Source organism: Phascolarctos cinereus, unplaced genomic scaffold (genome assembly GCF_003287225.1).
Source record: "Phascolarctos cinereus isolate Bilbo 61053 unplaced genomic scaffold, phaCin_HiC Scaffold_7;HRSCAF=346, whole genome shotgun sequence".
NCBI lineage: Eukaryota > Metazoa > Chordata > Mammalia > Diprotodontia > Phascolarctidae > Phascolarctos > Phascolarctos cinereus.
The window spans coordinates 118,707,749-118,720,872 of NW_027556180.1; the positions used below are offsets into that span (position 1 = coordinate 118,707,749).

Sequence of the window (13,124 nt, forward strand, 5' to 3'; positions counted from 1 at the left end):
GATCTGAATCCAGGTCTTCCTAACTCCAGGTCTAACACTCAACTCACTCTACCACCTAGATAAAATAGGTCAGAAGGAGGCTGTCAAAAGGTTTTCAATATACAGAGAAATGTAGGTAAGCAAAGAATGGATATATAAATGCTGATTCTGAGGGGAAAGCATCTATAAATCCTACTTAAATAGAAGTAGTAATTAATTGAGCATTTCAAACCTGTCTGTCACTTTTTGAAACTTCTACCCTCTGCTGTGGTCCTTCCCTCTGCAGCCAAATGGAGCAAGTATCATTCCTTTTCCGCTACTTGAGAACAGTTATCTTGTGCCCCCTGAGTCTTCTTTTCTTCAGTATGAACAAGCCCAGTTCTTCAAATGATCCCCCCGCAAAACAGACTCAAAACAGCCCTTGTCCAGGTGCTCTTCAGTTTCTCAATGTCATTTCTGAATGATGGCTCTCAAAACTAAACACAATATTCCAGATAAGGGCTGATGAGGGCACAATACAGAAGGACTATCACCTCCTTATTCACAGATGCTTTCTCAATGTACCCCAAAATTAATTAACTTTTTTAGCTGCCTCATCATACTAGCTCCCTCCCATTGAGCTTGTAGTCCAAAACAAAAGAGATATTTTTCAGACAAATTAATGTTTGACCATACCTCCACTAGCCTGCACTGGTGAAACTGCTTCTTTTTTTCCTTAACCCTAGTCTAACACATAATATTTATCCCTATTGAATATCATCAGGTTTGGAGTAAAGCCCAATGCTTTCAGATTTAAGATCTTTTGGAATCCTGACTCTGCAAACACTGCTTCCTTTTCTTGATGGTCTCTAGCCATTTCTTTAATGCTCCCTGCTAGAAATTTCCCCAGAAGAGAAGTCAAGCTCATTGGTCTATAGTTTGCTAATTTTATTCTTTTCCCTTTCTGAAAATCAGGACATGCACCCTTCTCTATCTTGTGGTACTCTCCCACTTTTCATGATCTTTCAAATATCACTAATGAACTCAGGAATTATATCAACCGATTCTGTCAGTACTGTAGGAAGTAACACATCTGGGGTAGGTGACAAATCCATCAAGGGCAGCTTTGGTGTTCTCCTATTTTCCTTGGCAAAGGAAACAAACAAAATAAAAATCAAGTAGTTCTGCCTTCTCCCCATAGCTGGTTATCACACCTTATCCTTCTCAAGTCATGTGCCTTTGATCTTCCTTTTCCTCCTAGTGTAGCTTTCTTTTTTAAACCAAAAAGGAAAAAAAAACTTTCTTGTTTTTCTTAGGTTTCTTAACCAGCCTTTTTTTTTTCATTCTGAATATAAGCACCCCTAACATAATTTTTATAGGACCACATCATCCTCCTATATTCATATTGTCTTCTGTTTCTGTTTCCATCTTCTGCAGACGTTCCTAAAATCTTAAGTTGCTTGGGTGAATATACATCAATCTCTTTAGACGGCTCTCATTCTTTTGCCTCAATAGAATTGTCCGCCTTTCTGTCTTTAGATTTTCACTTGACATATCATAAAATGGTGGAAGAAAAGGAGAGAGGACTGGAACCAGACAACTAAAATGAGGAGTTTCACAAGAGACTGATATAGGGAGTACTACTGGAAACCATGGAAAAAGGAAGGATGCATCTGAGGTGGAAAAAGTAGACTCTGTAATTTGAAGTTAATTTATGTAATGGGAATCTGTCTTTTCTGTGCCTCCCTGAGCAGAAACCTGTTCTAGGAGAAGAGACAGGTGAAATATAGAAACTGGAGAGAACAGGGACTTCACATCTAGTACTTCAGAAGCATTATCCCAATGAGGGATGCAGAGCACATAAAGACTGCTCAAGTAGAGGTACATCCCATCATTCAGAAAATAAAATTCAGGATAGGCTTAAGTGAAGAAAAGAAAAATAAGGTAAAGGCAAAGCAAAACTTCTTAGAAAAGAGTTCAGCAAATTTAAATTTAAAGGTATTAAAAATAAGGGATGTGTAGGGGAAGAGGGAAGGAAAGAATCTGAACTTAAGTGATGAGAAAAGAGAAGAAATAAAAGGGGGAAACAAATGGATGACGAAATAAAAGAAACAAATGACTTAGGTAATTAAAGAATTTGATGTGGCAATAGACTAATATCAAAGTAATGTAAGCAAAATATTGCAGAAAAATACTCCCTTAAAGGGGGGAAAGGAACCAAAAAAGCAATATAAAAGAAGTCAATGAAGAACACATATCTAATAATCATAACTTTAAATGTGAATAGATTAAACAATTCTATAAAATACAGTAACAATATAGATAAGAAAACAAACCCATTTTCTACTGTACACGAGAAACACATTTTAAATAGTCACATACACAATGGAAATTAGAGGCTGAAACAAAATTAACTTTGCATCAGGTGAATCAAAAAAAGAGAGGTTATAATTATGCTATCAGAAAAAAAAGCAAAAATAAATATTCATAATATCAAGAAACAGGGTAACTATATTATGATTAATGGAACCATATGCAATGAATATCAATACTAAAGTATATCAACTGGCATAGTATCTCAATTCAGAAAGGAAAAGCAATCTATATTGCAAAAATATAGTTAAACAATAATTATAAAAAGACTTTAAAGATCTCTCAGAGTTTGATAAATCTAAGAAAAAGTGAAACAAAAAATAAAATATAGACCTGAAACACAGCAGAAGACATGAAAGCTGTAAGACTTGTGGTATTTTCAGAATAAGAAAATTAAAGAAAATATATATTTCTCAACACCAAATGGTATCTTTTAAAAGACAGGTCACATACCAGGGCACAGATAAATTGTAACTGAACATTTTTTAAAAAGCAAAAATATTAGATGCTTTTTGCAGACCATAATTCAATAAAAGTAGTAATTAATACAATAAAACAAAACTAAAATTTACATACCTAAATAGATACTTAATAATTATTTGAAAGAGAATTAAAAACCTAAAGCAATATACTACAATTTCTGGGAAGCAGCTAGAGCAGTCCATAGAGGAAAATGTTTTATCTCTGGAAGTTTTCCATCCCTCCTCAGCTAATTTGTAGAAGTTTAGTCCATGGGGTCCTACGTATCATTCCTCTGAACTCTGAAAGTTGTTTTTGTTGTTGTTGTTGTTGTTGTTGTTGTTGTGTGTCTTTCTCTAAAAGGACCATGACATCAGGAAGGCGATGCTATGACTCGCAAGTGAATTGGATTTGAGGGAGGGAGGGCTGTGCAAAGTCACCAGCCTCACTTTCTCCTCTGGAGCCATCTGGGTCCAGTGGCGAGACACAGATCAGGACAACTAGAGATGGCCCCAGCTAAAGTAATGGAGGTTCAGAGGAGGCAGAAGCATAACATCCTGGATGTGGTAGAATAATTCTTCCTGGATTCTGAAAGCTACTTTCCTAAAATCTAGAGCGCATATCAAACTATACCCAGTTTTCCTCTTCTTCTCTATCTTCTTCTTCTCTCAGAAGGAATCTCCTACTTCCTCCCCCAATTCCACTGATGCCCCAGGCTTTCCAATGACAATTGTTTCCGCCCCCTCAAGAAGTTCCAGGTTACTGAGAATCTGAGCAGAAGGAAAAGTTCCCCTCTTTCTGGTCCTTTTGACCTTTTAAAACATGAAATTATCATTAGGACAAATTAGGAAATTATTGGTTGTTCTGCTTTTGGTAAAAGGAATGCTCTAGTATATATCTAGATAACTGGTGTTCCCCATCAGCACTACCATAGGGAAACATCATACCTCAGTGCTTGGCTCATCTACTTCCTGAACTTCTTACTTATTTCCTCTTTCTGTCCTGGTAGTCTGGAGAGAAACAGTAGTAACAAAATTGCTTCTGTTTCTCCTTCCATGTATCTTCATGCAAATATTATCCACCAATTACATCCCCTCTAGTTAACAGTTTTCCTCATATAAGGATACCTCCTTAATGCTCCATTCCTCCCTTTTACCTATCTTTGTGTTTTGTTTTGTTTTGTTTTTGAAGAATGCATTTCTATACAGAGCCCCTGACCCAAACAAAAGTTCTACCTTCCTAGTCAATGGGGCCAAACTGGCTATACTGCAGTGGGACCTTTGGGTATTCTTGCTTGTAGCCTAAACTTCTGGCATTGGTATATAGGGGTATTAAGCCATGGAATTTACTACTGGCTCTTTTCTTGAATATTATCTCCTCTAACATTCTGGGCATTTCATTTGCTAGTCTTTCTTTCTTCATTGTAGCCATTCTGTATAGTATTAAATTAAGTGGAGATATACAGCCACTTTTCTTCTTCCCCCAACATGTTTAGCCTTCTTCCCCCAACATGTTTAGCCTGAAGTTCTTTTGATTAAATTTGCAAGACACTGAGTGAATAATTTCTTACAACAATCTGTGAGATGCACTCCATCACAATTCCATTTTTTTTAAAGGTATACCTCATTGTCCCTGCTAACTTGGAGCTTGGATAGGCATTCCTCAAACCCCTTCATTTTCTGTTCTCAAAGGGAGACCAGCCAAGACTTGAAAAGTAGATAGCTGTTACTTGGCTGTGACAGAAATATAAACATTGAACACTCAATGAAAGTCACTACAAAGTTCATCTCATTCTTTCCCCTGACTGAAATTCTCAGTCTTATTTTTAAAAATCTGTGGGTATTTACACATCACTGTCTAAATACTTAGGAAAGACTTTTATAGCCTTTTATCACCTCATAACAATCTGACAGTCATACCAGGTTCCTTTTCTGGGTTTCAGCAGTAAGTTTACAGTCATATTCTACTTCCTTTTCCTTTTCTCATTTACTTATTTGGTTCACCCTTTTATTTTATATTATTAATTTCTCTTATTTACCATTTATTACTTAACTTGCCTGGCCATCCACGTTAGGGTCACAAGATCATAGATTTAGGAGTGCAAGAGATCTTGGAAATCACCTAATCTAGCACCCAAAATTTACAATTGAGGGAAGTAAGGCTCAAAATGTCTAATTTTCTTGCTCAAGGTCACAAATGTTCTAAACGGAATAGGAGGAATTAGTATACATGTCTTCCTCACTCTAAATGCAGCATTCTATCCATTATGGAAGCTCCCTTTTCATTCTCTATGAATATTTCCTTTGGCATCCTTACTCTTAATACTTCTCTTCTTCCTCCTGAGTCTACAATTCACATTTTTCTACCTCAATTTATCCTCAGAATGCCCCAAATTCCTCCATTAGACTCAATCTCTGATCTTCATCAAAAATCACCACAATTATTTCTTTCTGATTTAAGTTCTTGTCTCCTCTCTCATGCTGCTTCTCCCATGGAAGTAAGAAGTAGAAATTGAAATTGTGTACAATACAAAAAGGAGATAATTTTAATTTACAACCTAAATTTTTAATGTCGTAAACTCTTTTATTTATTCGCTTGTTTCATTTATTTGCTCCTAACTCAAAATAACTACTTAATTCTCCTTTTGAACTGCCTCTTAATAAAGTTAACTAGATTTAGCCTGACATGTACTAGAGCAAATTTTAGGGGAAGTTAAAAAAAAAACAAGGAAGGAAAGTTAAAACTCTCTTAAAACATCCAACCTCACATTCAGCGTTCCTTTTAATGCCTTCACTAAGTTGTGAATATTCTTTAAAATACCACAGAAGAATGAGTTCAGTTCAACGTGGAAAAACTATCTTGTTATAGAGATACATTTAGTTGAAACAGTGTTGGACATTAATAATTAACTGACATTTAAATAAGAAATATTTATTAGCCTTCTGCAAGACTTAAAGAGATAGCAAAGAAGTACTGAATAATGTGTGAGATTGAGAAATTGGGCACTTAATTGTGTCAATAATTATTCATGTTTTCATTAGCACAAAATTCTCTTTAGAGAGCAGTAGGAAATTATTAGCATTAAAAATAATTCTCAGTTAGCAATGGCACCTGCAAAAAAAAAAAAAGAGAGTTTATTTTAACAGGGATTTTGCAGCTCTACATTAAATAAAATTTACCAGGATGCTACACCTCAGCAAATGCTCTTAATAATCACTTACTATTTTGTCCCTGTTATAATTTTTTCATTAAATCAAAATTATTTAGTATCATGTTTATTTAGACTATTTTTATGATGACTCCTGATATTTTTCACCCAAAGCATTATTTATGCTACCTCAATACTATGCCTGAATAAAATGAATGAAAAGCATATAAAAGCTTAGGTGAAGAACTATAAACACCTAGTGAAAAAAACACATAGCATCTTCTCTAACTACAAATAAGTTTCAATAGATGCTGGACAAAATGTTGTGATTGTAGGGGCAGCTAAGTGGCACAGTGGATAGAGCTCTGGTCTTGGAGTCAGGAGGACCTAAGTTCAAATGTGACCTCAGACACTTGACACTTACTAGCTGTGTGACCCTGGGCAAGTCACTTAACACCAACTGCCTAAGCTTAAAAAAAAAATCAAAATGCTGTGATTGCTCACAACCTTAATTTCAAAAGGCAATTTTGTTGCTCAGCCTTATCACTCACTCATAAAAGCTTTACTACTTTGCCTTTAAATAACAAAATAAGATACAGTGTGTTTTTTGCTACTGGCTGGTATCTTCCTTGGAACAATGTTATGTATTAAGACAAGGGCTGGCAACCTACTATTCCTGTGCCTGATATCACAGGGAGTTCTAACTCTGCCAGTACTACACTCCACCCCCAACCCTTCCAGTAGGAGAGCAGTAGTTGACTTCAAGAGAGCTCCTTCTCCCTTCCCTACTCAAGAGAATGTGCAGCACCTCAGTTCCCTGTTCTCATGGTATCAGAGGCTGGGATACAGTCAGCTCTCTCTCTCTCTCTCTCTGTCTCTCTCTCTCTCTCTCTCTCTCTCTCTTTCTCTCTCTCTCTCACTCTCTCTCTCTTTCCCTCCCTCCCTCCCTCTCCCTTTTCACTGCTTTATACCCTACCCACCACATCTCATAAGGAAGGGGGAAATCACAATTTTGGCACATCACTTTTAAAATCCTGCCAACCCTACTCTAGGATAATTTCCCTCAGATGAAATTACCTACCTTTGCCACCCACAGTTAGTACATTCTAAAATACTATACTAAATGGTGTGCCCTATAAATGCATTCAGTAATGACTTAAACCACCCCCAAATCCTGTGTGCCACGTCAGATTGTTCTTTTTCTTATTTGCCAGAGGAGAAAAGTGAGACATTCAAAGGTTAAGTGACTTGACACAAATGTAAAGTGATCCAGAATGATACTCCATTAAGTAGGTTACATACATGCTAACTGACACGAACACTTAAGGCAGCAGAACTATTCTGTCCATACATCTCATTTACATAAGCCATGTCATCACGAAGGACCATGGCTGATTTGTTCAATCAAAAGTCATGCCTGGACTAGTGCCTTAACTCTTACGGCATTCCTGGTATGGAAATACCATCATGAAGGAGAAAATGCCTAAAGCAAGCAAACTATTTACTATATGTCACTATAAAACAGAACATGATTTAAATATACATATATATATACACACACACACACACACACACACACACACACATACACACATACATATATATACACATACACACATATATGTATATGTGTGTGTATGTGTATATACACATATATACATACATATACATACATATATATACACACAAACATATACATATACATATATATAAAAGCACAACTTTCTTAGAAAGAGTTGCTATTGTTATCTTTGTTTTCAAATCCAAAAGGGGAAATTACCTAACTGCAAATCCACCTGGCTTAGGCTGTGGCTCATCAGTAGTAATCATCGAGTGAGACTTTCAGTATGGATTCTGATAAGCTGTGCTAATGTATATGCATATGTATGTCTTGGATACCTGCCCTAAGCCAGCTGCTGAGGAGCAGGAACAACTGAGTAAACACACTGAAATAGTTGGAAAGTAAATGGAGTGAAGCCAACACCCAGACCCATAAACAAGAAACCATTTACACTATGAAAGCTGTGGCAGAGCTACTTCTGGAGAGTGGTATAGACCAGGTTTTATGCTGCTGGTTGGGAGAAGGCAAACAGGATGGCTGAAATTTTCTTGGAATTTATTTGTTATTTTATAATGGCAGATGGAAAAGGACGAAGGTTAAACGCATTAAAGCTGGATGAAGTATGTGGTTTAATGGAAACACTTTTTAAGGCTCCATCGAGGTACAGTGAAGTGATGAATTGGGGGCAGGGGAGAGGCTGCTGAATATGAGGTTTTCTCAGCAGCTATAACTGAAATTTTATAAATCCCCAGAATGATGCTAAAGCATCAATGCCTGTGTGGAAAGGCACAGTAGAGTATTATGTGGATGTACAGCAACGCCTTATCACACTACTGATTAATGAGTAATTACAAAAAGACCTAAAAGTGATATTCTCAGCCCCTTTCATTTATGGAGAAGGTGATAATACCAATTTTGTCTCCTGACAATCGCAACTTTTCCTTAACTTTGTGGAAATACTTTAAATACCCTCTCTATATTATAAACAGTCTTGGAAAATTGACCCTTCAGTTTTCCCCTCAAATATGAATGAATCCCAAAATTAATTGCATCTGACACAAATATAATCAATCCACTGGTTCTCTTATTATCAAAGGATATTAGCAAGTTCACAGATTGTCTTCTGGATGTAGCCACATAAGCATCAATTCCAAACCTTGGAGGGGGAAATTCTGATACTACAAAATACGAATTCTAATTCTAGCTTTTTTTAATATCTCTGGGATACAATGCTCAATTTAGGTACTTGATTAGTGGGTTTTGTTGAGATTGTCTAGTGTTATGCAATTCCTAAATATGCTTTCATATTCAGACCCGAATAACGAGGATGCGCATTTTCACATCATTAGGTAATAAAGTCTCTTCCAACTCTTACATTCTGGTCAACAACATTTAGTCAATACGTATATATATGAAGCATGTGCCAGGCACTGTACTAAACTAATTCTAAGAATAAAATCTAAGTTCAAAATAAAAATAAACAGCAATAGAAGTATTATCTGTTCTGATATCACTGAATTTGTAGAGTATATAATAACGGAAAAAAGAATAGCAAAAAGCAGAGAAATCATGCCATTGAGGAATATAAGCATTAAGGAGAATCTCGCTTTCCTCTTCCATGAAAAGGAAGGGTTATTAAAGTAATTAATTTAAATTCATGAGACAACCTATTAAGGAATCCTTCATTGTAATTTATAAAAAATACGCATAACCATATTCCCACAAAACAGTAATGACACAAGGATATTCTCTGCCTTTATCTTCCCGTCACTGTCATTATCAAGGTAGTCAGGGACATATTCCCCACCTAGAAATATATAACCTCAGAAACAAAACACTGATGTAGACAAATATATAAGACCATGGTGACAAATGAACATACCATTAAAACACTGAAGAATATTCACATTAAAATTATGCATAAAATAAAGAAGAATGCATAAAATTTGGATGCCAGGAGGGTTCCCAGTATTTGTCAGGAAAGCTTCAGGGACAAAATAGAATTTCTGCATATACTTAAATACAGGAAAGACCAGGGCTTTGCAAGGTAGGGGAATTCCAGGCATGTGACATACACTGGACAAAGATTTGAGGGGCAATGATATTGGATGAAAGGGACACGGGGTAATTTGCTTGGAAAGGGCAAAAGGGACAGGATAGGAAGCAAAAGAAGAAAAAGGATATCTGAGATGCTCAGATGAGAAGCACTAAAGCAGTGGGATTCAGATCATTACCCGCGTAAAAAACATTTTATCAAATTCCTGACTTTTGAACATGGCGTCCTTTGACAATGCACAGAATAATCAAACTACGGTCTTTAACACTGTATAAGCTCAGATGAGTCAACAACAATGAAAGCAGGCCCACATGGTTGGAAATTCACACTTTTTTGGTTTTAGTTACTACTTATACTTGTATAAAAGAAGCATTTCAGAATAATCTCAGATCTCTTAGGATTATTGACTACAGGTGTAAGAAGATCACATTTGACAGCAATCACACACCATATGGTGCTGATATTGGAACCACGCTAGTAGGACTTGCAGTATATTAAACACAGTCTGCCTTTTTTCCCAATGATCAGTTGTAACAAGTGTTCCCAATTCCCCACCCCCAAAGATTTATCTGAGTTCTCATTCTTAGAAACAATGCTACTGCAAATAGGCACCAACTGCTGACAGCTATACTAGAAACTAACGGCTGACTGATTTGCACAGAAACATGTTTTGCCTTTGCCGAGAATTATATTTAAGCAGTTAAAATGAGAATTGTATTCTGTGGATTGATTCTTATTGACCTTTGATTCAGTATTCAGCCAGGCAAATTCATAAAGAAAAATGAGTTGGTCTTTATTTAAATTGCCAAGCTTTATTCAAAAAGAGTTGGCCAAGAGTAAGGAATAAAATTCTGATTTGTTCTGAATGATGCAATTTGTTCCAATGAGAATCACAGCATATACTTATCATTTAATATTTTAGTACTTTTGATAGATTTTACAAACTAACCTTTATTGTTTTTCTCTTCATGTATTCATTCATCCATTTGTTTCCAGAGTCACATCAATTCTGCAAAAAAAAAAAAATAAATATATATATATATATATATATATACATATACACACACACACATATATACACACACATACACACAAAGCAAATGATGAGAAAATGGCATTCACACAATAATGCCCTTTATTTTCTATAACAAGGCACCTTCATAATACTAAAACATTATTGCTCAGTTTCCATATTTAGGTGAATCAGGACTAAGGTGTTTAGGAGAATTATGATCTGCTTAATCTCACATCTCACTTTAGCTCATAAAGGTATATGCTAAAAAATCAAGAATCTCTAGGAGCTACCTAAGTTTATGAGTCTAGATAAAGGCCAGGGAATATGCTTCAACACAGAATTTCATACAGATCTAGTCTAGTCCTGAGTTTCATAATCTAAAGGGTTCCAAGAAAGGCAGAAGGTTGATTCTGATAATTAAATGAACTAGAAGCTAACCTGGATTGTGGGTTGTCTGAATGTCAACAAGCATTTATTAAGTGCTTACTACGTGTCAGGCATTGTTCTAAGTCCTAAGGATACAAAGACAAGTTGAAAAATAAAGTCCCTTGCCTTCAAGAAGCATACTACCTAATGGAAAACTACCTCTCCTTAAACAGATATATAAGAGCCCTCCCAGAGGATACAGTCATGCTCAGCAATGTGATATTCACATAAAATATTTCAATCATTATTTGTTGAATGAATAAATGAATAACTACTTAGGGGTAGTTTCTCAAGAATGATTCATGAAGGAAGAAAAGTACATACATAAACCATGTGTGTGGCACGGTTTCATTAGAACTTGAGAGCAAGTCTTGTTTCATTCTTTGTATCTGCATCCCTCGTGACTATCACAATGCCTGATGGTTTGGCAACTCTCCATGTAGCAATGTTAAATTCAAATTGTTGAAAGGAAGAAAGACCAATGAATGGATAAAAGGCTCTGAGAAGCAGTCAAAGATTTATCTAGACTTGATGTAATAAAGAGTAGTGGTAGGTTTTTCAACAGGAAAGTGACATAATGAAAAATATCTGAGAAAAAGCCAACAACACAACATCCCTTCTCCCAAACTAGAGCTTGGGGAACCAATTAGAAAGAAGGTTGCTATAGTACTCCAGAATTAAGACGGTCAAAGTATAATCTTGGTGGTGGCTGGAAACTAGAAAGGAAAGGATATATATCTAAAGGACAAAGAAGGGGAAAAAATGCAGTGATAGCTGATGGTTGAATGCAGAGCATGAAACAGAGGAGTTAGAAACTTCTCAAATGGTGCCAGCTGGAGAACTGGATGACTTATAGACTGTCAAAAAATGAAGAAATTTTTTTAATGTTTCCTGCTTTTCAGGGCAATTGCTTCTTTTTGCCTTGAAGGAAGTCGACAAAAATGTATGATTTAGTTAATATTAATATTAATTGCTAGTAACAGACTGACAAATACTTTAACTTTGACAAACCACATCCATAACTCTGATTCAGTCTCTTAAACTGAAATAATTTAAATTAAAATGAAATTTTGTGTGATTCATAAAAAGCTGAAAATTCCCCAGAAACACTGGCTTCATTGAGTGCAATTAAATATTGCAATATTGGCACATCTTAACTACTGTAGACTATTTGCTCCATCTTTGATGTATCTTGGAGACAGCCTTTTTGTTTAATCTTTCTTGGCATTATTTGAATTGCTTCAGAATTTCCATTTCATGAGGCAAATTTTCTTTGGCATCCAGTTAAGCCAGCATATTAGACACTGTTGATTTTTTTTCTTTTTGGAATTGCACTCAGGAGGGGATACGCCTTCCAGTTCTTAGCAGCACCCATCCTGTGCCAATGTCTATATACTGTAGAATTGGGCCAGGTTTCCTGTATGTGTAAAAAATATGTGCTTCCATGGCACACATCTGAAATAATTGAGAAAGAGCTCACTCATAAGATCATTAAAGAAAATGCAGCAGCATTCAAAAGTTCCTTTGACCTAGAACTGTTTTCAGTTCTCAACATTTTTTAAAAATTATTTCTCAATTACATTTCATGTTACAACATCTAATGATTAAATACTGGAAATCATATTAAATAAGATATATGGATACATGTACAAATATATTTGTGTGTATATGTATGTATCTATGTATGTATGTGGGGTCCTGGTATGTGTTCCTCTAGCATAACTTTTCTGAACGCAGGGTCACAACCATAGTATGATGAGAGATTAGAGTAGGAATTGTTTCAAGATTACAGTGGTCAAGATATAAGTAGCCTATTAATCATAGTTTTTAAACTAAGTACAGTGGCCCTGCTGAAAACATCAAATGACTAACCTGGACAGACAGGTATTATGTATGTGATATTTCACCATATCTGTTTCTTCCTTTCCAATTTTCACAACACACTAAACATAATAATAGTTTATAGAGTTTAAAATGATGAAAAATATATAAATCAAAGTGTATGTGTGTGTACACATACATACATACACACACACACACACACACACACAAACACACATCTTTGCCTCTTGGTGGATTTGGATTTTTCTTAGCAAAGTAATTTCTTAGATTCCCCAATGTATAGTAG

The 13,124-nt window shown here is 35.7% G+C and overlaps 1 protein-coding gene across 5 annotated transcripts in view; it reads right to left on the reverse strand.

The window, feature by feature from the left end:
- KLF12 (KLF transcription factor 12) overlaps positions 1-13,124 on the reverse strand; it is a 576,265-nt gene that overhangs the window by 376,999 nt on the left and 186,142 nt on the right. For all 5 annotated transcript variants that reach the window (XM_078147175.1, XM_078147174.1, XM_078147177.1 and 2 more), the window contains exon 2: positions 10,505-10,564. In XM_078147175.1, coding sequence (XP_078003301.1) covers positions 10,505-10,537 — 33 coding nt within the window. In that variant the 5' untranslated portion in view covers positions 10,538-10,564. The remainder of the gene's footprint in view (positions 1-10,504; positions 10,565-13,124) is intronic.